General features: G+C 45.8%; 1 protein-coding gene across 1 annotated transcript; it reads right to left on the bottom strand.

Annotated features, from left to right (window-relative positions):
• Positions 1-16,020: 16,020 nt before the first annotated feature.
• Positions 16,021-18,593, bottom strand: LOC113960045 (mast cell protease 1A-like). Its single transcript, XM_027669388.1, has 5 exons — positions 18,490-18,593; positions 17,934-18,087; positions 17,295-17,436; positions 16,919-17,176; positions 16,021-16,465 (listed from the first exon to the last, which is right to left on the bottom strand). Exons 1-5 carry the CDS (start codon positions 18,542-18,544, stop codon positions 16,295-16,297), a joined length of 780 nt encoding a protein of 259 aa, XP_027525189.1. The 5' UTR covers positions 18,545-18,593; the 3' UTR covers positions 16,021-16,294.
• Between the last annotated feature and the right edge of the window lie 6,780 nt (positions 18,594-25,373).

Genomic DNA, 25,373 nt, shown 5'->3' with positions numbered 1-25,373 from the left:
GAGGTCTCCCTCATCCCACTAATCCTTCGGAATGTCTTGTTGATACCACCTAAGGAGTCTTTCTGCTGTGCCTTTTGCAACAGGACATGTCTATCTCCACTGGCCTTTTTAGCCACCAGCACACTTGCAGCAAATATGGGTAGAGTCCTTCCCAAATCTTCATTTGCAAAGCCCAACCATGATGATGGTGATGATGTTGCAAAAAGGTAGGAAATGTGTGTGCAGCTGTTCCATGATCTCTACATTTGACCACACCAGGGTGCCTGGCCAATACCCTAGGAATTCTCCAGTTACCTGAGACTCTGGGCATTGGCTGAAACGGGGATTTCCAGCTGACATATGGACCTGCATTTTGAGCATTAGGTGGTAATTGGTGATATATTTCTTCTTATCCACTGTTCTCTCTCTCTGCAGTAATTATTTGATACATTGCTAATTTTCTTTTGTATTTTTTATACATATATCCAATAATTTTATTTTGCTTGTTTAAAAAACTTTTCATATTTTGCAATGACTAGTGTATAGTCATTTTGTTGAGTACCGTGCCTGTCAGCAAAACAATTTGGCATCACAGCACAGGATACGAAACAAAATGGCTTTTTTTTAAGTACACAAAAATGTTACCAAGACAGACATAGACCTGGGTATTCCTGGATGGGAACCTTGTCGTATTTGGGCCCCTGAGTGGTCATGCTATGGTTTATGTGAGAACTGGGACTCCTATTTGAAGGAGGCAGAACCATGTAATGTAGTGAAATGTTTACAAAAGGTTTCAGTAGAGAAGGGGAAGGAAGGGAATACTCTAGGGAGACGAGGAGGGATTTTGATGGCTGCATATCAAAAGTAGCATCAACAGAGAGAACAAATGTGTAAGGATAAGATTATTTTGGAGAAGCAAGTATGTGAATTGCAGGGGAAAATAGTTACGGTGCAATGCCAAAATTGACTATTAATGACTATACTTATCAAACAGTAGCAGAAAGAGCGGCTGTCCGAGTAGCCCAGTATAAATATTGAAAGCAAAGGAGTTGAGTAAATAAGAAAAAGTGCATGGTCTGATTGCAGAGGCAGGGATAGACTAGGATCCTGAAAAATGGGATGGAGATATCTAGGATTCAACTGATTTAGATAGTAGTTCAGAGGGTGAAGTGTTTGCTGAAGCAGAGTCAATAACATGAAGAAAATTGGAAGGTGATGCTACTGGTTTTCCAGTGAGGCATGATGCCATGGATGATTTTACTCAGGATGAAATCAATGATATTATGGATACATTTAGACAACAGCCTGGAGAGTCTTTCATCTCCTGGGTAGTCAGGCTGCATGATCTTGGTGCCTCTGGAATTAGATTCAACTCGGAACACAGTAAGAAGTTTGTAATGTTAAATTTTGATTCATTTGTTCAGGATGCCTTCCAAGGGTCAGCTGGAAAGACTAATTTATTGGCTGTAGTGGTGGAAGGTTGTAATAGAAAATAGCCCATGGAAGGGGAGTAGCCCAGTGCAGATGGGCCCTGAATACTCTATGGGATTGTATTCAGCGTATTAAGGTGGAAGGAGTGAAGACTGCTGTTTTTATTGGTAGTGCAGACACTATGCTGCAAAATTGTCAGCTCCAATTCAAAAGAGGCTTACTAAGACTGCTCCACATGCATATAAAAGTGTTATTATGATTTTACTGATAAATGAAACAGGAAACCCCATAGGAGAAGTCATAGAAAAAATCCAGCAGTTAGGAGATTTGGGGAAACGGGGACCCAAACAAAGTGGGAGAGATGATAACAGGAATGGTGAGGTGAAAGACAATTAAATCTCTTGAAAGAAAATGTTTGCTGCCTTGCTGAAAGATGGGATGGCCCAAAATAAGACTGATGGGCTCCCCACTAATGAGATGTGGAGTTTAGACAAGCAGTGTGGGTTAAACAAACCTGTTACAAAAGTAAAGACTTCAAGTTCAGGCCAAAAAGATGACATGATGGATGGAGCAATTCGACCTTCTGCTCCCCTCCATGAACCTCAATGGGACAGGACACTTGCCAAAAGAGGGCTCCTGTATTGGGTCTGGCTGAGCTGGAGTTTACTTCCCCACAGCAGCCCTCACGGTGCTGTGCTTTGCATTGGCAGCTAGGAAGGTGTTGATAACACACTGGTGTTTTGGCTACTGCTGAGCAGGGCTGGCACAGCATCAGCCCTGTAACATTCCTTCCTCAGTCGGGGGCAAGATCCTGGGAGGGGACCCAAGTAGGCCAGCTGACCCAAACTGACCAAAGGGACATTCCAGACCATGTGACATCAGCTCAGATATAAAAGCTGAGGCACAGAGCAGGAAGGCAGGCAATCATTATCTGCAGTGGCTGCCTGCTGAGGAACTGTTACATGTTCTGAAGCCCTGCTTTTTAGAAGTGGCTGGACATCGCTGCTCATAGGAAGTAGAGAATAAACCATGTTATCTTTCTCTTTGCTTTTGTGCATGCAAGTGTCTACTTTGCTTTTGCTTTACATAAACTGCCTTATCCCAAGCCACAAGTTGTTTTCCCCTTTACTCTCTCCCCTGTCCAGCTGGGAAGGGGAGTGATAGAATGGCTGGGTGGGCACCTGGCGTCCAGCCAAGGTCAACCCACCACAACCCCCATTGGTGAGTCAACTGTTCCCAGGGACAAAAGTATGCTGATCTCTATCCATGGCCAGATGTTAAATGTTGCAACAACTGAAAGAATTAAAAGCAGAGGGAGATGAAGGCCAAGCTCCAGCACAATGATGGGCAAGAAAAGACCATTATCCTCACATGGAGCTTCAAATGTATTGGAAAAATAAATCTTGTCAAATAGTTAAGGCCATTGTTGATGCTGGAGCAGAGACCTGTTTAATTTCTGGTAACCTAAAAAGTTTAAAAAACAAAAAGTTTTGATTACAGGATTAGGTGGCAAACATATTAAAGCCATACAGACAAAAACTGAGATGAAAATTGGCATCCTGACAAAGCAAACTTATTCGGTGATGATTGTTCCTGTCCCTGAATATATAATTGGAATTGATATTTTAAAAGGGCTGACTTTACACTTACCATCAGGTAAATATCAATTTGGAACCTGGACATATAGGTCAGCCCAGCCAGTTTTAATTGGGGAAGCTAAAATACCTCTGGGACAAATTCCACCTGCCACCAAAGGAATGACAATGAAACAATATCGTATACCAGGAGGACATGAAGAAATCTCACAGATCATTAAAGATTTACTAGATACAGGAATGTTGAAACCAACAACCACTGCCTTTAATAATCCTATCCGGCCTGTTAAAAACAGTGATGGAATGCGGCGAATGACAGTAGACTATAGGGAGCTTAACAAATACACCCCACCACTGACAGCTGTGGTACCACATACTGTCACTTTATTGAAAAAATACAATGACACCCTGGAAACTGGTATGGAGTAATTGACTTAGCTAATGCTTTCTTTACGATATCCATTGCTGAGGAACATTGGGATAAGTTTGCTCTTATTTGGCAAGGCAGGCAGTATGTGTTTACCCACTTACCTCAAGGGTGGCTCCACAGTCCCACCTTCTGCCATCGAATCATGGCAGAACACCTGGATGAATCGTCCTTGCCAGAGACGGTACAAGTGATACATTATATGGATGATATAATGATTTATATTTTATAACTGTTCATGCTATAAAATGACCAGTGTGAAGGCATTTTTTTGAGTACCCTGCCTGCCAGCAAAACACTGTCTTATAGTCACAAGGTGTTACTGTCACAGCGTGTTACAGTCACAGTGTGTGTTAAGCACTGTAACTGAAGCCTTGGGAGCAAGGCCTTGTGCGTCTGCCAGCGTTTTGGAAGAGCAGGTTTGGAGAGGTGGGTCCATGGCATTTCCTTTCCACCTGCTGTGTCTACGGGATGCTGACAGAAAGCACCACCTTTGTCCTACCGGGGCACTGCTGTTTGACTTCTGTAAGGGAAGGTTGATACAGGAGAAGTCTGAGGCTTTCTGAGTTGTCTCTAATCAAAATCTGTGAGTTTCTGCTGTAATGAGCCCTGGTGAGAACACTTTGTCCAAGCCCATCTCACACTGGGCTCCATTAAAGTTGCTCCAAGCAACTTTGTTTCTGCTTCTGCCTGTCATTTCCCCAAGGCACCTTGCCAGATTTTGCCACTGCTACAGCTAACAGGGAGATGGTACCATGGTCCTCAGGGGCTCATTAAAATGTTGACAGCCATAATGTGCTTTGTGTTGTTCTTCTGCCCTCCCTGCATAACTGTGAGCATTGTGTAGTTAATTAGGGAGCTCCCAGATGTGTTTCAATGAATACCTACAGCACCATTTCTGTTTATCTTTTGTTTTAATTAGGTATGACAGGAAGAATGGAAATGGAGCCATTTTGAAAGGAAATTAGTTCAGCTTATGCCCTGGAAGGAACCAGGCAGAGAGAGGAAAAGTATCTTTGTGATCAAGCAGAGTGTGACCTGAGGAGAGTCAGACTTGGATTCATGTGCTGGCAGTAAGGCAATTCTTATTCCAGTCCCTTCTCCTGTTACTGCAACCCATAGTAATGCCAAAGGCTTTATTTGCAAAGCCTTTCTCTGCTCTAATTAGCACTACCCTTACCTACTGTACTAATTCTACACAGAAACAGGAGGAATAATTATTACCATTGCAAAAGGTTTTCAAGGCCTTTCCTAACGATTGAAACAAAAAAACCTTAATTAACAAAAAAGTCATACCTTTTACTCTGATCCCCCTGAACTCCAGTTTCCTCAGGACATGAACCCTGAAAAGAGCTGGCTTAGGGGAGAGATGGACAGGTGACAGAAATTTTCAGGGACAATTAGACCAAGAAATATTTAAACAACAGAATGAACAGAAGTAAATTAAGAAAAACTGAATGCACATGTGGAAGGAAATGGCATTGGCTTGCAGATAATTTAGCAGATGAACAGGGCAGCTGGGTATCCACTTGCCTGGTTCAGGAATTACAGAGTGAATGAGATAGAGCTACAGAGAGGAGCATTCACTTGAGATGGATTATTTTCTTTAAACTTAATACCATTTTGCCACATTTTCCCAACATTTTCATGACATGGGAAGTTATAACATAGAAAGCTCAAATGTAAGCAACTAGAACACAGGGATGAATTTTTTTAGAAAATGTCAAAATAATTTATGGAACTGTTGATTTAAAATTCATATTGTTCCTCAGGGACAAGGGAGTGGAGCAGAGATGACAGATCTTTAAGGAAATATTCCACAGAGCACAAGTGCTAGTGATCCCCAGGAGCAAGAAATTGGGTAAGGAAAGCAAAGGGCCAGCATGGCTGAGTAGGGACCTGCTGGTCAAAAACGGGAAAGATGCAAATGCACAGGAATGAAAAGAACAGATGACCTGGGAAGAGTCCAGAGATGAAGTTCAGTTGTGCAGGGATGGGGTGAGTAGCTGGAACTGAACCTGACAATGGACACAAAGAATAATAGGAATGGCCTCTATGGGTATGTCAGCCAGAAAAGGAAGGTCAAAGAAAATGTTACCTCCCAAAGAAACACTGCTGGAAAACTGGTAACAACAGATGAGGAGAAGGCTCAGGTGCTCAACAACTTTTTTGCCCCAGTCTTCAATAGCAACTTCTTTTCCCACACCTCTTGAGTGGATGGACAGCAGGATGGGGGAGCAAAGTGCTCCCTACTGTAAGTAAAGACCAGGTTCATGACCACCCAAAATATCCTATGATTCTATGATATATTATTTATAGCCGAAAGAATGGTAAGGACCCTTGTTAATCATAAGTAAAACAATAGAAGTGAAAGAAGTAAATAGCAATATTTCTTACAGTTAAAATCTATGGATTGAAAAGAATTGTTTTGAGGGAGTGAAGTAATATTTCCTTCTGAAGCTTAATGGTTCTTTCTTGCTTTTTTATTAATGCGTTCATAACATTTCACTTTTTTGTATCAATATTTATTTCAGGGATAAATAAAGTAGCTTTCTTCTTTGAGCCTTGCATGTTCTGACCTGTCTAGAAAAGTGCACAAGACTCCAGTTCATGTTCTCAGCACTGTTCTGTTCTTGTCCCAGGGGGGCTGAGTTATACATCTGGCTTTGTGGGTTAAACCCACTCTGTATCATCGTATTTATTCTAATCTTTTTAGTAAATTGTAACTCTGACTTGTAATCTCTCTTGAGTTGGGTTCATTTCTCCCACCGATTTACTTTTACACCAGCACGGGGATGTACACCATTTTTTGAAGCTAAGAAAGGGTGGAATTCAACTTTTTACCCTGGAAAGAGCAGGCTCTGATGGGATGTTATCCATATATAGGAATACCTGAAAATAGGGTGTAAGTGGAAGAGAGACAGATTCTTTCCACAGAGTTATGCAGGGACAGGACAAGAGCTAGTGGGCACAAACTGAAACATGAGATGTTCTGTTCAAATATCAGGAAACACATTTTTCTGTGACGGTGACTGAGTGCTGGACTCAGTGTGCAACACAGAGTAGAAAACAGCTCTAATTCATGCTTTAGTGACTGTCTGCATGCAATGTTTCCTGTGCCTGACTGTAGTGGTTTGAAGCTGGCTCCCTGCCAAGTCTTGAAACCTCCCTGCAAGAGCTCACCCCCCCCAAAACCAAGGGAAAAGAAAAAATAAACCCGAGAGAACCGAAATGAGAGAGAGAGAGAGAGAGAAAGCAATATATATATATTTACACTTATATTACATTTATATACAATTGAAATATTATGTACAGTTCCAAAAGGAAAAGGGAAGGAAAAAACAAACAAAAAAAAATAAATATACACACAATCAGAAACTCAGGATCTAGCAAACTAAAGAATTAGCAAAAGAATATCTTACTACTCTCCTTGGGACAACAGAAATCACTCTGGATGACCGCCGGCACCCTCCTCCTCCCAGGGTTGGCAAGGCCTCACCAGGCCTCACTCCCCATATGGCGGAACCAACAGCAGGGAACCTGCACCTCCAGAGCCACCAGAAGGGAAGAGAGCGAAGGCCTCTCCTCCCTTCTTCTTTATACCCCTGGATTACATAGAAATCATAGGCAACACCGGGTAATCTGGCCACTTCCTTGGTCACAAACTGGTCACCAAGGAAGGCCTAGACTAAAACTGCTACACTGACTCATAGTTCAGAGGTTTGCAGACAGTGACCCAACAGCAATAGATATTCATGGTGAGAAAGGCTAAGCTTGATGCAACACAGAAAATAAATGTTTGGGTGCTACAACCAGAGCAGGAAAGAAAGGTGTTGCTCAGCAGGGTGGCCTCCCTGAGAGGAGACCAGGGGCTGCCTTCATGGTGCCCTAATACCAGACACAGAGTTCTAGAGGGCTTGGCAGTGGACTCACCTCAAACCAGGGTTAAGCCAATCAATGAAGCTGATGGTGCCTCTCAAAAAAAATATTTGCAATATTTGTCACACACTCTTCTCTAAGAGAATTTCTTTTTAATTTAGTGAGAAAAATAAGATATTTTGGCAAAAGGTTTTTACAGGAGTAAAATATAACCAAGAAAGCATTTCACTAAAACATTCAGCACAAAAAGCCATTCCACAGGAAACATCCACTAAAACAATCCATATACCAGTTTTAGTAAAACACAATTCATTGGTTTTAAGTTACCTGCAAGAGGATAAAAAGAGTAAAAGAAAACAGATTAAAAGAAATAAAGAGAGGGAGAAGAGAGAAGGAGAGAGAGAAAAGAGAGGAGAATAGTTACCGACAAGATTCGATGGTTTACACGGCTGGAGAGGAAGAAGGGAAAAGGAGGAAAAAAGTGTTACTGACTCACATAGTTCAGGCTGCAGGAGGGAAAGAGAGAGAGGGAGACCTCATGGAGTCTCATGTATTTGTAGAGTTCAGTTTTCCCTTCCAGGCAGGATATCTGGTCAGTGCCTTCCAGACCAGAGTTGTGCTATAGCCAGTCACAGGCTCCAGGGGTGTGGTGTGGGTGGGCTACCAGGTAGGTCTGCCTTTACCGACAGCCCAGCTAAAGGCCTTCAGTGATACCATGTGCTTTGCATGGGCTGCAGGCCTTCCAGCTCTGCCGTGTGCTTTGCGTGGGTGCAGGCCTTGCCTTCCAGCTCTACCCTGTGCTCTCAGCGCAGGCCTTATGTGCAGGCCTTACCACGTTACTGCAGGTCTGGGCCCAGCCCTTCCCCAAACGCACGCACACACACAGTGAGTTAATTCTGACCTGTATCAATAATTCAGTGAGATTTGGATCCAGGATCTCACAGGAGCGAGGGGGAAAAAAAAGGTGAGAAACAATCCTGTGAACAGCAAAGTCATAGAAGAAGAGGGGAGTGCTCCAGGTACCAGGTCAGAGAGGGGAGAGACCATGGTGGAACAGGGATGTTACTGCAGCCTGTGAAGAGGACCACACTGGGAAAGATCTCCGCATTGCAGGCAGTGGATGAGACCATGGTAGTGCAGGTGGATTTGCCTTGAAGGAACTGTGACCTGTGGAGAGCCCACGCTGAAGCAGGTTTACCTTGCAGCTCGCGAGAGCCTCAGGGACTTCAGGTGCCAACAACTGGGACACCTGGGATCCAGGGCAGCTGCTGGGTCAACTCAGGCTGAGTGTCTCAGTGTTGCTGGGGGATCCCTGTGCCTGGGTGTGGGTGCTGGCGGTGCTTGATCTGCCTTGACACATGTCCCTGGTGTGTATGTGCTGAAGTGCCTGGGGTGCACATATCTGTGTGCCTGTGTTTTGCCAATCTGTTTTGCTCCACGAACGAAGATGGATTAAAGGAATACAGGCACCAACTTTAAAGAATAAGTGTGTCAGTTTACTACAGTGCAAAACAGTAAAGAATTACAAAGGAAGCAGTGGTTTATGAAAGGATACACTTAGAAATGCAACTAATCATTACTACGAAAGTGTCTATAGTGATTAAGAGAGAGATACATCGCCAATTACCCTATTTACATTACCATCATCCAGACCTGCACATCAGCTGGAGAGGCCCCTGATCACAGCGAAGGGCTGGAGAACCACTCCTGGTAATTTGGAAATCCTACACAGTGCATCTACTCACAGGGGTGGCCTCCATCTTTGCTGTGAGAGAGTCCAGCTTATATAGCGTTAAACAAACCAGCTGACATCACTCGATTGGTGCAGAAAAACAATCTGGCTTTCTTCCCTCCTTGGTTTTCCCTTGAAGCCTGGCCAGGGCCCAGGACAAAGTCAGGGAGTCAGTTTGGACTAACTACTACCAAATGCCCCATGGCCTTGACTAGTCTCTGAATACAGATCTGTGGCTACACTTATATCTCAAATATGAACCAGCTGCAACCATGTGAGGCCTACTGCTTTCATGGCCTTGACATACTAATTATTAATAATATGTTGTGCTACTTTTAAAGCATTACTAAGGATTATATAGCATCTTGGTTAATAAGCAGATATATGGCTAAATACAATACTAAGCTAAATATAATATTAGGTTGGAGGGTTCAGCTATAGGTCAACTTTGGCTCAGGGATACCCCCAGCATTACAGCCTGGAAGGTCTGAGCCACACTGAGGAGACATAGTGGGAGCTGCTGGAGCTGCTTCCCACAGATTCTACCCAGGCCTTACAGCAAGGTACCCTCTAGGTCCCTTGGGCACCACCATGTCCAACAGGTCCCACTGTTTTGGTAGAAGAGGAAACAAACTTTGTAAATCCATTCAGAAGTGGTAGTAAATTGGGCATTGTATGAGGTCTCCCATTTATTCGTACTCTGATCTCACCTGAGCTGTCCTCATTGATTACTGCTCGGTCTTCTTTGCTTCTGCTTCAGACTTCTGCCACCAACACTCCCCACTGACCCCTTAGTTTAGATCAGGGTGGGCAGGATATTTCCCAGTTTCCTCATATGCTGGCACAGGGCAAATTCATAACATGAGTTTGCAGGTTATCTCAAACCTGGCGAATTTGGATCCAAGATCACCATCACTGAGAGGGCTCCCAGGCATGGAAGCATCCCTGAACTTACAGGGACACTGCCTGTAACAGAGAGGAAAGGACATGTCAGCCAGAGATGATCTGGACCACAGCAATACCACTGGAAAGAATAATTTTTTTCATTTGTCATTCTCAACACATATAAGGAAAAAAATGTTGGAGAGGATAGTTAGACTTCAATCTGTGTGATCAAAGCCATGAACAACCTGAGAGACATTTGAAGCTGGCCCAGCTGTGAGTGGGAGCTGAACCTTCAGATGTGTGTTTCAGCCATGGTTTGAAGTAAGTCTAAGTGTCCAAGAGCAGAGAGGAACAGGGTTGCAGAAGAGGCAGCTTTTCAGTTTCCTCCAACTAAACGTCTTGTTCACTTGTGTTTGGCTGGGGTTTTGTAGTACGGGTGAAGTCAAAAGTTTATGGTAAGGTCTGCCTTGAGAAAAAGATATTATCTGCATTACTTCTGGCCACTGAAGTAAAATTTAGATGAGAAGTTACTGAGGAAGTAACAGGTTCAATTTCCTTTAGTGTTTGCTTGTTCATCAGCACCCTTTAATCTGTGCAGTAAAAGATAGTGTTTCAATCAGCAAATGAAAAGGAGATGAAATCCCACATGAGTACCTTGTGTCTCTTGGCTTGTGGAGAGTGCTTTCCTTTCCAAATGCTCTTTCTGTCCTGACAGTTGAAATCCAGTGTAAGGTTCCAGGCATTTTAGCTGCTATTTAATTAAATACATCCATAGAGATGAATGAGGCCTCAATAGGAAGATGGACAGCTCTGGTTCAAGGCTGAACTCAACTAATGGGGTATAAAAAGAAAAAGGAAAAATTAATGGAAATAACCAGTTTGTAATATAGCTAAATAACTTGTCCATTACTGTGCCGGGCTCACCAATCAAGAAGTCTCTAATTTTTGTTCCTTGACAAGTTCAAACTTAAACACAAACAAATCTTTCCAGATAGCACCAAGTAAGAAGTGTTTACTTTGTGTAGCAGAGATGGTGAGGTAAAAACCTCTAACAATATGGGTAGAACAAAGTAATAAAACCTATTCATTTTTTGCAATACCTACTGTGAACTCTGAAGTAGAGGAAGGCTGTAATAATAACAATACTCATGTGGAAAGGGAAGAATTTCCATAAAAGTTTTCAGAAGGGCTAGTTGGTGGAGTTTCTCCCTTTTTTTTCTTGTGGTTTCTTACATTGTGTCCCCACCTCTAACATTTCTGTCAGAGAAATGGTGGCATTCTGTCACTGCAATGTAGTTGGCTCAGTCTGCCTTGCTGTCCTGGCTCAAATGGGATTTTAAAGGCTCTAGGTTGACATTGGTAGGAATAAAAATGCAGGCATTACTACACCTTGACCAGAATCCAAGGTAAAAATCAGATGCAGAGAGACAGATGTGCTTCCAAACAAAAACGAAAAAAACCCAAACAAACAAACCCCAAACCAAACCAAAAATCCACAACAGGGAAAAGAAAGGAGAAAATATTTCAGTATAAAGGAAAGTCACATCAGTACTTGGACAGAACAATAGATATGACAGTCATCACAGCAACAGATAAATCACAGAAATTCATATATGGGTGAAGTTCTTCAAACTATTACGGGATTCTTCTTTTTTTTTCTTGTTTTCCTCTCTTTACTTTTTTCTCCTTACTCAGTGTCGGAGCAGTTTTAAAGCAATCACACTGCACAGTGGATCTTTCCTGCCTGTAGTATGGATGTGGCCTTCTGCATATGAATCCCAGAACAGAGATGCTGAGATCTAATTCCCACTAGGGTTCTTTGGATATAAAATGAATCTGCACTGACAAAGCTACTGGTTACAAGGCTGACATTAATTGAAGGGTGATATGTCTGAGCATTTGTGGTGATTATCCTCCGGGAACATGGCTGATAAGAGAGAAATCGGAAAAAAAGGTAACAGTTCAGTTTACCTACGACACTGAAAGTGTGAGACAAATACAGAACACGAACTAGAGCTCATTTTTGTGTTAGTAACCCAGTGAAGAACATTCAAAAGAGAAAAACACAGCATAGAAAAGAGGAAAGGAGCCAGCCCCAAAGGACTAATATTCTCACCTTTCATCAGAGGCCCAAACAGTGTTCACAAGCCCTCCTGAAAAAAGATCCAAACTTATGCCCCATCTATCCAGGCAATTTCTTCTGGAGATTTCTCCTCCTTCCTGAAGGCAGCCGAGAATGAGCTCAAGAGCATGACCCAAGAAGAGGAGTCAAGCGCTGGAACCTTAGCTCAGCACTAAAGTCACAACCCGCCAGAGTGTGGAGTGAGACCCACAAGAGTTTCTGAGCTCCTTTGCTGCCCTCAGGGTTGACCCTGAATTGAGCATGAGGTTGTAACAATTGATTGCTAAGGCCCCTCCATGCCTGCATGAGTCCGAAACTCCAGGGTTTCCCAACCTTTTCCAGAGAGGTGGTTTAAAGGCCAATGTCACATGCACCAGACTCCCATGAAAAGAAGCTTCCTCAAGCCTCATGTCTCTTTCAAATGTGAGCCCGTAGATTGGAGACTCTTTTGCACTTTATTTGCTCCTCGTGCTTCTGCCTGGGCTTTCTATTTGAGCGCTACCCGAATCTGCAGGACCACACTGAGAGGGAAGGTAAAGATTACACTGGTATTTGGGCAGCTGAGGCTGCAGAAACAAGAGTAGCAGCGTGTGAGGTCCCCCAAGGTATGGAAGGCACCTGGCAGAGCTCAGTGCTTCCAGGAACAGGGCTGGCACCTCTCAGCACCTCCCAGACCTGTCAAGGTCCCTGCGCCTGAGCTCAGAGCTCGGAATGCAGACTGACCCTGTGCTCCTAGTGCACTGGAGTAGTTCAAAGCAGACAATCCCACAGGCACTTTCTGACACTGCAGACTATCAATACAAGAGAGCTCTGCTCTGGGCATGTGCTTGCACCCCTCACCTCATGCCCAGGTGGTCCTCTGCAGCCTTCTGACAAAAGGCAGCCAGCTCTGGCAACTGAGAAGCAGCAAGAAAAGCAGCATCTGTGTCTGGGGACAAAATCCTGCTCTCCCTCCCATAGTTCCCACAAGCCCCTGTCCTGGGAGGTGTCTGGGCCTGGTCCTGTGGCAATGGATGTTCCTGTGGCCCCCCTAGAATGACATGGGGTGGGGTGGGGAAGGAGATCCCTGTGCCCACTGCAGACCCTGTGCCAGGGGAATCTCTGGGGCCATTAGGGCTCCTTTACAAAGTGCTGATGGGGAGGGGGTGCTGACACATTGTCACCCATCTCCCAGTGTATCCCATGGAAGAGCACTTTGGATTTTCCTCATTTCTTGTATCTTTACCAGGCAGGCAGCTCTGTGATCACTCCCTTGCTAATCCCCCTCCCCAACATTTTCACTGACACTGTACCAGCCCTTGTTGGTTGTGGTGACTCTCAGCTCCAGAGCCTGTGGGGCCCATGTTCATCTGCCCCACGGTCACTGGTGCTGCTGACTGCTCCTTTCCTGCTCACGTGGCACACGTTGACTGCATGAGAGAGAACAAATTGCTGGACCTAGGGAGGGGTATTCTGGAGTGGAATTTGGAAGGAAAGGGATGCTATGGGGGGGCAGAGCAAAGCCAGTGTGGCTCAGGACTAGATGGAAAGCTTGGATGGCACCCCTTTGTCCCTTCTGGAAATGTTATTTTCTCCTGTTTCAGGGCTGCAAACTGAGTGTTGTTTGGCCAGAAATAGAGGTGTGTGTTTGGGATGACTCAAAAGAAGGCTTGCGAATTGTTATGAAATGGTTGGACATCCTGCAACCTCCTGTATTCATCCCATGGCAATCTTGATGTTATTTGATTTGAAATTATGGTAGAAGGGAGACAAGTATTTGGAATGAAACAGAAGGATTTCAAAAAGTGGAGATATCTCTCAACAGCTTCACTGGAGCCTCTGGGGCTGCTTTTGTCCTCACACAGGTGCACAACTATGTGCTTCTATAGCTGAGGTGGGTAATGCAGAACTTATGGGTACTATTAGGGTCTTGGCTGACTTGGTGCTTAACCACAGCTGTGAGGAGAAAGGGAGGGATCTGAGGCCCATTGTTCCTCAGAACTGGTGCCTTCCTGGGGCAGATGCTTCTTTGACAGTGAAGATTTGGGTGAGAAGCAGAGTTTGTGTAAAAGAGCAGCTCAAATCCAATGTGTCCTTTTCCTTCCTGCCAGCCAGCCAACAGGAATCACACAATCCCAGAACAGTTAGGGTTGGAAGGGACCTCTGTAGATCATCTAGATTGATCCCTCTGCCAAGGCGGAGTGACCTTGAGCAGGTGACACAGGAATCCAACCAGGGGTATTTTGAATGTTTCCAGAGAGGGCAAGGTGATTCCTTCCTGGCAAGGTGATCCAGTGCTCTGCCACTCTCAGTGGAAAGAAGTTCTTCCTCGTGTTGGGAGTGCTCATTGCTCCTCATCCTGTCACTGGGCACCACTGAAAAGAGTCTGGTACCAACCTCTTGACAACTGCCTTTGAGATATTTATATGTATTTATGAGATCCCCTCTCAGTCTTCTCTTCTCTAGACTGAACAGGCTTGGCTCCCACAGTCTCTAGTCATCAGAGAGATACTCCAATCCCTTAATCATCTTTGTGGCCTCCACTGGACTCTCTCCAGTAGTTCCTTGTCTTTCTTGTACCGAGGAGCCCAGGACTGGATGCAGCACTCCAGATGTGGCCTCACCAGGGCCGAGTAGAGAGGAAGGATTACCTCCCTGACCTGCAGCCACACTGTTCCTGGTGTACCCCAGGATCCCATTGGCCCTCCTGGCCTCCAGGGCATGTGTCTGGCTCATGGTCAACTTGTCATCTACCAAGACTTGCAGGTCCTTCTCCCCAGAGCTGCTGTTCTGGTAGTTGGGGTTATCCCTCCCCAGGTGGAGGGCCCCAGACTTGCCCTTGTTGCACCTCTTTAGGTTTCTGTGCCCCCAGTTTTATATCACTGGGAATCATGCTGAAGGTACATTCTATCCCTTTGTCCACATCATGGATAAATGATCATAAAGGAAAAATTGCACAAAAGAAATGCATCTCTCCCTGGCATGACTGACCAGGCTTGTCTCTCTGCAATACTGCTTTTGCCTGAGCCATATTTGACATTCTCTATCCTGTCACTACACCACAAGGGCACTTCTTGGCCCAGCCAGGTCTGATTAGCTGATCTCATAGGAGAAAATCTCTACATTTCAGCCCTCAGGCATTTTACAGGTGCAGAGAAAATGCTTCATCTGAGGTTCAAGAGGGTCAAAAGGGAAGATGAGATGTAAGGTTGACTGGTGTTGAGTCTGTCTGAGGATCCTGAGATGGTTTCAAGTTGGTAATAGAAACCCACATGATCCCCCCTTGAAGGCAGAGAAGCTTCTCTTTCTGAAAGGCTGAATAAATGGTTTGGTAAGGCTGCTGTCTCTACCTGCTGGTTTGAGTGCAAGAGATTGAGGGAGACAAGAGAGAGTATTTGAAGCAATTCAGGAACAAAGATCTGTATTGTGTGCCCCTGTCGGGGTCGACAGCGGGTCTGTTAGCACCTTGGCACATACTGACGAGGCAATAGATATTGACCAGATCAAAGTATACCCCTAAGATGGCCTGAAAAGAGAGGACTGAAAATGGAGGCCATGATCCTGACAACATACTGATGCATCCTGAAGAAGCTGTCCCGTGGGAACAGAGAACACTGTCTCATGAAAACAGGAGCACTGTCTCATGAGAACAAGGACCTGTTTTGAACGAGAGTAGTTGGGAAAAACATCAACATGAGAGAAAAATAAGAGCAGGTGCTCAGGACTGTTGTGGGAAAGAACTGGGCTGTTTTGAGAAAGAGTAAAGTTGTTGTGAGAAAGTAGAGTTTAGAAAATGCACCTATTAGCTGTAAGAATTCTGGTGTGAAAGTTTGAACTGTCCTATCCGTGTGCATTTCGTGTGTTCAAAAACTGTACTTAAGGGGCTGCACAGCAGCCCCGGGGTCCCTGCTTTTTTCTTGGAATAAACTTTGCTGGAACCTTTTTTCGTGTCGCTTTGGCCATTCCGACATTATCAGCGACATGCCCCACCTACGGTCCCACTCAGGTTCTCCCAAGAAGTGTCATCTCCTCCTTCTCATGCTCAGGCTTTGCATCCCATCCCCAAAAAGGCAGCACACACAAGCAAGTTTGAAGGAGCTTTTATTGATGGACAGAAAGCAGAGCAGGAGGTGGCACTGTTGGGCAGTAGTGGGAGGAAGGGAACAATGGGAAACTGGATGTGCTTGGGACTTGCTTTCTTACCTTGCCAGGGAGACTTTCCTTAGCGCAGAAAATGTGCCTGGCAAGGCATCTCTGACTCTGTTTTAGCTGCATTTGGAAGCCTCTTGGATTGCAAACTTCCTCAGCTGTTCATTGATCCAGGGCTCAAAATAGGAGACTCTGGTAAATACTTTAGGGAAGGGTTTATTTTGATATCCATAAGAAACAATGCCATGAGCCTTCCGATTGCAGACTAATGGGCCTCCAGAATCACCCTGTGGAGTGAAAGGAGTGAAAGGGGTCAGCCCTGTCACAGCACAGCTCTTCCTGCCCTAAGGAACAAACTATTCCACTTCCCTCTCCCCATGTAAAGAATCTCCTCTTGTGACCCCCTCCCTCCCTCATGGGTTTCCAGGCTGGCTCGTGTCCCATTTGTCACCCACCAGCACCCCCAGAGCCCTCTCCCAGCAGGGACTTCCATCCCTTCCTCCCCCAGCCTCCTGCTGGGGCACTGGCTGGGATAGGTAGAACATCCCCAAGTGAGTAAAGAGGCAAATTGATGCTGAGAGTTGGGCAAGTGCACCCCAGCTCAGGGAGCACATCAGCTTCAGAGCTGCTGTGAGGAGCCTCAGCACATCCTCCTGAAGAATCTGTTTCATTGTACTGCCCTTTTGACCCTCACCTGAGAACCTGACTGACTGTGGTCCCAGCACCATCCAAACACTTACATTGTAAGCTGATTTTCTGCCACGCATATCACCGGCACAGATCATAGACTGGCACCAGTAGCCTTTGAAAGACTCCTCACACACTTCCTCATGCTGCAGCTCCAGGTCCACCTCTAGCATCACATCAGTCCTATGCCCTGTCACTGATGTCTGGCCCCAGCCAGACACACTACATTTAGTTCCTGGTGTGACAGTTTCATTATGACTGGGCAAGGAGATGGGTTTCACATACTTAGTCATCTTGGCCTTTTTCTTCAGCTATTAAGCAGAGAGAACATGGGGTTAGAGTCAGCAAAGGAATGGGAACAAATTCATGGGTTTGGTGAGGTGAGCAGGGAGGAGATCCCTTGGGCAGAAAAGATGTGTGAGAACATACCTTCAGCAGCATGATGTCATTTCCAGATCTATAATTTAAGTATCTGGGATGGATGACCCAACATCCAACATGGAACTTCTGCTGGCTCAGTTCTTTCTTTTTTATGTTGTGGGCTCCCAGAGTCACAGTGATATTCATCTTTCTGCCAGGAAACACCAACATGTTGCAGCTGCATTGGCCAGAGCAGCACAGCCCCATGGCAGGTGGTTGGAGGGAGGTGGCACTGGGATGTACCTCCCCAGAGATTTACTCTCAGAAAATTCCCTTTTGTAACCTGGGTTCCTTCCACCGTTCAACTGAGGGTCCCTCCCCACACACTCACATAGGTCTGACTTGTCCCATTCTGAAGACAAAGGGGAAGCAGGGAATGGGACACACTGGCCCCTCTTTTGCAGCAGTACCTCTGAGCCATGGTAGGAGCCATGAATCAGGAGATCACTGCTGAGCATTCCTGTCCCCAGGAGCACACAGCAACCTGGCAGACAATTCCTGCAGCTCACAGGGGGAGCTCAGCTCACAGAGATCCCTGCTCTGCCTGAAGAGACACAGAGAACTCTTTCAGCCCAGACCAGGACTGGGGCCCTTCAGGACTGTGTGAGACTTGAAAATATCCCACACAGAAGAAACAGAGGGTCTTACCCTTTTCCATGCACACAGTGAGCTGCTGAGAGCACTGCATCTGGCTGAATCAGGAACCCTCCACATCTGTAAGTATCTGAGCCACTTTCAATTTGTAAGTAAGCCATGTAGGGCCTGGAGTGGGGCTTAACTTCCCTTCCTCCAATGATCCTTCCTGGAAGAGAGATGAGAAGTGTTAATATCACATATGCCAGTATTTCCTACCAAGTTTGGAACTGCATGAGGAGAGAGGGACCTCTTCTAACATCATATGCAAATGATATCCACAACTCTCCTTCCTTCGGCTGTCCAAAGCATTGCTGGCGCACAATGGAGAGAAAGACAAGCAGTACTGCCTGGGGAGGACTGACCACACCTGGCTCTGGATGACTGAAATGTTATCAAAGGGCACAGCTCTAATCCCTGTTATGCATCACTGGTTTCAGGCACAGTCTGAGCTGAAAAAGAGGAGAGTAGGAGTGCAGCAATAAGAGAGAAGACCAGGCAGGAACATTTCCTGAGATTTCCTGCTAGTGTCCATTTGAGCCCTTGCATGTCCTTGTCCTGGTGTACTCACCAGCCCCAGCCCATGGTAGAAGGAGAAAAGCGCTTGGGAGTAGGAGAAGCAGCATCTTCTACCACTGTCCTGAGGACCCAAAGCAGTTATTAAGGCCAGATAGGTACAGAATGGCAATCTCTATATATGTAGTGTGGAGTTGAAACAGGAAACCTCAGCCTGCTCTTAGGTTGTGTCATTTTCTGCTTTTTTATTTGCAACCCCCAGATTGTGGCTTGGTGAGGGAGTTCATTGCACATGCTCTGGTTTTTGTCACCATCTCCTCCAGAAGCTGGAGAGATCTGGGCTTGTTCAGAACCTCACATCCCCGAGCACTTGTGTTCTAAATGATTTGAGAAGTCCTTTTGCTGAGAAAAGTCTGAGGTCCAGCTGGGAAGTCAGTCCATGGGCCCAGGTCCACATCAGCAGAGGCCATGGCCAGGTGCAGGCCTGGCTGAGACACTGCTGGAGCTGGAGCTCAGGTGGGGACCAGAGTCAGAGTGTCCTCTTCAAAGCAGCCCCCAGGAGAAGGGCAGCAGCCCTACCTGAGGCCTCTCTGAGGTCCTCCCTGGCTGCACTGGCTCCAGGGTTTCAAGCTGGAAGGGACTCAGCCCCCGGTTTTGCTGACTCTCCTTTTGCCGTGAGTCCAGCCATTCAAACCTCCAGGAAGGGGAATGCACTAAAGGCACTGACACAGAAGAGGAAGACTGGACATCCTGTCTGGGCATCTCATTCCAATGCTTCAGTCTTCTCATCATGAAAACACTTTTAGTTTTTTCTTACGCATTGACTTTTTAATTTATTTTCTACTGTCTACCCATTATCTTTCTCTCTCATGCTGCCACCTCTGGCTGCGGTGAAGAGCCTGGTTCATCTTCCTAGTGGTAGCTTGCAGGCATTGGAAAGCTTCTCTTCTGTCTGAACTTGTTACAGACCTCCACATAGAGTATGGCCTATGAACCACCACCACCACTCTCTGAGCACGAACATCCAACCTGTTTTTACCCATCAAGTTGTTCATTTAGATCATAACATTCTAACCCACAGAGAAGAATATGCTGGGTCCTGACAATGTCCAAAGCCTTGCTAAAGTCAAGGTGAAGGACACTCACTGCTCTCCTTCCTGCATAATGCCATAATGAGAGAAGCAGATCACGTTGGTCAAGCCTGGCTTACACTTGGTAAGTGCTTGCTGACTGTTGCCATCCCCTTCCTCTGCTCCATGTGCCCTAATGTGCATTATGAGGGGAATTGCTCTGTGAGTTTTCCAGACTCCTTGGAAAAATTGGCTTCCCTCCTTGTATTCATGCTTAATTAGATGCTGTTACTTTTGGTCTGTGTTTAGCCCAGCCACCTGTGAGAGTCTGTTCTTTTCCTGCCAAGTTATGTGAAAACAAGCACTGATAAACGAGAACTTCGTCCTTGAAGGAAGCATCTTGTATAAACCGAAATTAATTGGGGCCTCACTATTGGCTGACAGCCCTCCAAGGGCATTTGAAGAAAAAAGTGAAGAGGAGGAGGATGAATAAGCCCCCAGACTCATTTAGGAAAGACCCCCGAGGTGCAGCAGGGGCACCACTTACATCACAGGGGGAGGGACTGAGGGCCTCTGGCTGGGCGGTGCTGGCCACACCTGCCCAGGTAGATGTCACAGGTTAATTGCATAAAAATTGCTGAGAGTGAATTCAAGCTTCACAGGGAGGACAATGTTGCCTTTGCAGGGATGCCTGCTATCGTGTGAGCCTGCCGATGCTCCGAGGATGCAGCTTCTGCTATGGGGAATTCTAGGCACTCTGGGGTCTGTAATACAACCTCGAAAGTAACACCTGAGTGAGTGGGGTGTTGTCTTGGAGATTTGTTTCCTTTCTCTTTCCTGTCTCTCGATTTCTGGTTTTGTTTACTATTTCTTTGTAATAAATGTTTTGTTGAGCTTTCAATGGTGTACTGATTTCAGTTTCAGCAATCTCCCTGCTACAGTCCTTTCAGCTTTCACCTTTTCATTCATCAACATGACCTCAGCAAACCCAGACTCCTCTTCAGCCTTCTGATGTTTCCAGCAAAGTGCTGATGTTCTCCGCAATTCCTCTCTTGGCTGGAAGCTTAAAAAGCTGTAAATAGGAGACTGAGTCTTCACAAGTGAGAAGACCCTCTGCAAGGCTTGTGACCTCTTGGATGGGCTTGTGCAACCCCAGTACTGAGCATGTGGACTGGGACATGTCCAGGCCCTGTGTCATGATGCCATTATAGAATTATTGTTCTGTGCTCCCCTGTGTGTTCTTGTTCCAAACATGGAAAGAGCCAGAGTGGACATGGTTGTGTTGCAGCTCACCAGGGCAGTGCTTCTGAAGGTGAGCGCTGTGAATGTGTGCTGCCCCTCTTGGGATGTTTCAGGAGGCTGACGGGAGGTGACTGAGCCCTCAGACAACCACAGAGCATGGAGAGAAACAAACCTGAGCCATCCCAACTACTTGGAGGCTTCCTGGGAACTGAGTGCTCTGGGAGTCACAGGGACATGGAGGTAGGTACCTGATTGATTTGCTGTAAAGCAGAGACTGAGTGTGCTCCCACCCTTTTGGGATGCTCAGAGGACCAGAACCTGAGCATGAACTGGAGGGAAACCTTCATGAAAACAAAGACACATCCTCTGTGCCTTGACATGGGTGGAGCAGAGTGTACTAGACTTACATGGTGGAGCAGAGTGTACTAGACTTAGATGGCCTTTGAAAGATCGAAATTCAGGAAGATGAATCCGGGCACATCCTTCCACTGCTGAAAAGGAGTTCATAGAATCCCAGAATCATAGACTGGTTTGGGTTGGAAAGGACCTTAAAGACCATCTCGTTTGAACACCTTGCCATGGGCGGGGACACCTGACTGACCATATATCCACAATTGCTTCTGCCTCTCCCTCTCCCAGCACCAGACCACAAGGCTCATTCAAACAAGCACCATCCTTGCTTCAGACATTTTACTTTCCCTGAAAGAATGCCAGGCTCTTCCTTTCAGCACTTGCAATGATTCCAACAGCTTTTCACACTCCGTTGGTGTTTTCATGCAAAGGGGGAGATCAGGCTCTATGGCACTTTCCTACAGTCCAGAGCTCCTTCCAAGACAGTCACAAGGGTTCTTTGGCAACTTCATTTTTGGGGAAACCCTACAGGAAAACCTGACAGCTCTGAGATGGAGACCGGTGAAAGGTTGGGTAAAGATTAAAGTCTTGTCTTAGTGCCAGCAACCAGAGCAGGGACCATGGTTCCCGGAGCCTCCTGTGGCTGCTGTGCCAGGAACTGGGCAGGCCAACCTGTCTGCCTGAGGAGGGCAAGGGACTTGTAAACCATAACTTTGTTTGGAAACCAGATGTACTCTGCAGGGTTGAACAGCAGGACCAAGACAAACAGGGCAGACCCCATGAGCTCTGGACATCACCTGTGACACCTGTTACTGTGAGTGTGTGACTGTGTGTGTGAGGCAAGTGGAGATGGGAGGATCCAAGGCCTGGATACTGCCCAGGCTGAGTGTCTAAGGCTGGTTACTGGGGGATCCATCACACCCACGCATCTGTGGAGGAGTTTGTGTGTGAGGCAAGGGGTTCTGTGTCCCCACGGCTAGAGTGGGGTTGGTGGCCTCAGGGTGCCAACAGCTGGGATACCTGGGATCCAGGGCAGCTGCTGGGTCAACTCAGGCTGAGTGTCTCAGTGTTGCTGGGGGATCCCTGTGCCTGGGTGTGGGTGCTGGCGGTGCTTGATCTGCCTTGACACATGTCCCTGGTGTGTATGTGCTGGAGTGCCTGGGGTGCCCATTTCTGTGTGCCTGGAAGGCTCAACCGCACTGGGGAGACATGGTGGGAGCTGCTGGATCTGCTTCCCACAGATCCTACCCAGGCCTTACAGCAAGGAACCCTTCTTGGTAGCTTGGACATCACTATGTCCAACAGGTTCTTCTACTTCGGCACAAAAGGAAACAAACTTTGGGCATCCATTCAGAAGTAGTAGTAAATTGGGCACTGCATGATGCCTCCCTTTTATTCCTACTCTGATCTCACCTGAGCTGTCCTCAGGGACTTGTCACGGATTACTCCTCAGTGTGCTTTTTTCCTGCTTCAGATTTCTGCCACCGACTCTCCCCGCTGCTTGCACTTCAGCTGTGTGTGTTTAATAGACACTGACCTTGAAAACAAAGCTCTCCACTCAAGCCTAAGCTCCGAATTTTATTTCAGATGCCTCCAATGGAGGCATCTGAAATGCCTCCTGCAGCAGTGCTGCCCTCACACGGCAAGAGAGAGGAATAGGCATGTCAGCCAGAGATGATCTGGATCACAGGAATACCACTGGAAAGAATAATTTGTTCATCTGTCATTCTCAATAGACATAAGGAAAAAAATGTCGGAGAGATATCTGAAGCACGTCCAGCCATGCGTGGGAGCTCCGTGTGTTCCATCCATGGATTTGAAGCCTTCATCCTAGTGTAAGTGTCCAAGAGCAGAGAGGAACAGTGTTGCAGAAGAGGCGGCTTTACAGTTTCTTCCAATTAAACTTCTTCTTCTTTTGCGGTTAAGCTCAAGATCAGTGAGGATGATTAAGGAGAGGAGTGTTTTGTAGTGCAGGTGTCGTTGAAAGTTTATGGTGAGGTCTGTGAGATATTATCTGCATTGCTGCTGGCCACTGAAGTCAAATCTAGATGGGGGAAGTGAGGAAATAACAGGTTCAGTTTCCTTGAGCATTTGCTTCTTCATCAGCACCCTTTGACCTTTCCTGTAAAAGACAGTGTTTCAACCACTGAATGGGAAGATGGGCAGCTCTGGTCCAAAGGTGAGCTCAACTGATCCAATAGGAAAAAAAAAAAAGGAGAAATAATTGGAAATAGCTAGTCTATTACAGAGCTAAATAACTTGTTTCATCACTGTGCCAGGCTCACCAGTCACAAAGTCGCTAATTTTTGATCCTTGACAAGTTCAAACCTAAACACCAACTAATCCTTCCAGGTGGCAGGAAGTGAGAAGTGTTTACTTTGTGTAACAGAGATGATGATATAAAAAACTCTAACAATATGGGTGGAACAAAGTAATAAAACCCATTCATATTTTGCAATACCTACTTTGAACTCTGAAATAGAGGAAGGCTTGAAGAGAAGAAATACTCAAGTGGAAAAGTTGACGTTCCCATGAAAGCTTTCAGAAATATTAGTTGGTGGTATTTCTCATTTTTTTGTTGTGGTTTCTCACATTGTCCCTCCACTTAGAGCAGGGGAGAAGTGTTCCAGCTATGCAGGCTTCTGCAAAACCTGTATTCACTTTAAATAAGAAGAGAATATAAGAGTTACCATGAATGAAACACAAACATTTTCAATGGGATGAAATTTAGAGAGGAAGCTTCTTTCAGAGAGGAAGGTGACAAATCTGGCCTTTGCCTGTTGTGAGGTGCCCACTAAATTCATTGTTTTCCAGACCTCTTTGACAACCTTATTGGTTTCTGTTTGAATTATTCTTCCCATCCACTGCTAAGAGTGTCACCTTTCAAGTGTGGTGGGAAAGGCCACTACCCACTGTTGGGCTTTGAGTCCTTCATGGTTCAACTGAGCAGCTCTGGAGAGATGCTGACCTGAGGTGATTCAGAGCTTTAGATCTGGCCCCTGGAGCTCAGAACACCATGGAGTTTCTCCAAGAACATTGCAGAGTTGGGCTGTGCCTTTAAGGAGACCATGAGGAACATTTCCCCAGAGCCAGAGTGTGACTGGCTCACAGTGAGAGGTGACTCTGGCTCTCCCAGTCACTGTCTGTAATTAACACCTTCAGAGTTGCATTGAGGTGATCTCAGCCCTGGTGTAAAGGGAGTTGTAGTCTTTAGATCCCTTTCCTTCAGCAATGTGGATTCCCTAGAGAAAGGAAGTTGTTGTGGGAAGTGGGAGTAAGCAAAGAGGCAGAACCAGGAGAGGTTGTCCCAGTGAGTAGAGGGACCAGTGTATCCATGGAAGACAAGCTTGGACAACATAGCATAAAGGACACGGTGGATGTGATCTCAGCTGCAGTAAATTACTAGACCATGTTTGGGAGAATTTTCAGTACACAGAAATAAGACACAAATATCACAGATCCATTGAATCTGTCATCTAATTGTCCTTCTGATATACCAGTTTGGGTTATTTTTTCACTAAGTGCCTGACCCCAAGAAAATTATGTTATCCACATAAAATCACAGAAATACATATGTTCCTTACATAGTCAAAGATGGAAAACAAAAATGCTTTTATTTAAGAGGTCCCAAAGGAAAACTCCTTTTATCTGAATTATCTACTTATTATAGTTACTTATTGTGCTGGACACTCAGGATTCAGTCTGCAGAAGTGTTTTCTGAGATGGCATAACCCAGGAGACACCTGCAGAGCTGTCTCATGCTTTTAGATAGTAAAAGGGCAGAGCACTTAACCCTTGCCCTAAGATCAACTTTAAGGCTAGAAGGAGGAGTTAGGAGGGTATTGTTTTACACTGCTGCCATCCCAGGAGTTTTCTGTAAATAGGACAAGTAGTGGTTGGCAAAGTACCCATAGAACCAGAGGCTGGTTTGAGTTGGAAGATACCATAAAAGACCAGCAATAGTGGAAGCAGCATAGATGGTGTGTGATCTTTTGGGGAAGCCTAAAGACATGGTTATAGGAGGCACAAAATGAATGAAAGCTTGTCTGGGGTTCTGAAAATAGGGAAGGAGCAAAGAGGCAGTGGGAACAGAATGCACAGTTATGATGTGTTGGAGGGAGGCTGAGGTGTGTAATATGGCAAATAGACACCGAGGCAAATCTGGCTGAACAACAGCATTGGCCCGAGACTTCCATACTGAGAGATAAGGAGGTGAGCTGGTGTGGAGCAGAAGCAGATTTGTGGCAGGGCTGCTGAGCACTGAGCTCTTAACTGC

This window comes from Corapipo altera, unplaced genomic scaffold (assembly GCF_003945725.1).
Source record: "Corapipo altera isolate COAL_440 unplaced genomic scaffold, ASM394572v1 145, whole genome shotgun sequence".
NCBI lineage: Eukaryota > Metazoa > Chordata > Aves > Passeriformes > Pipridae > Corapipo > Corapipo altera.
The sequence above is the reverse complement of the archived record's forward strand: the minus strand, read 5'-3'. Positions and strand labels throughout refer to the sequence as shown.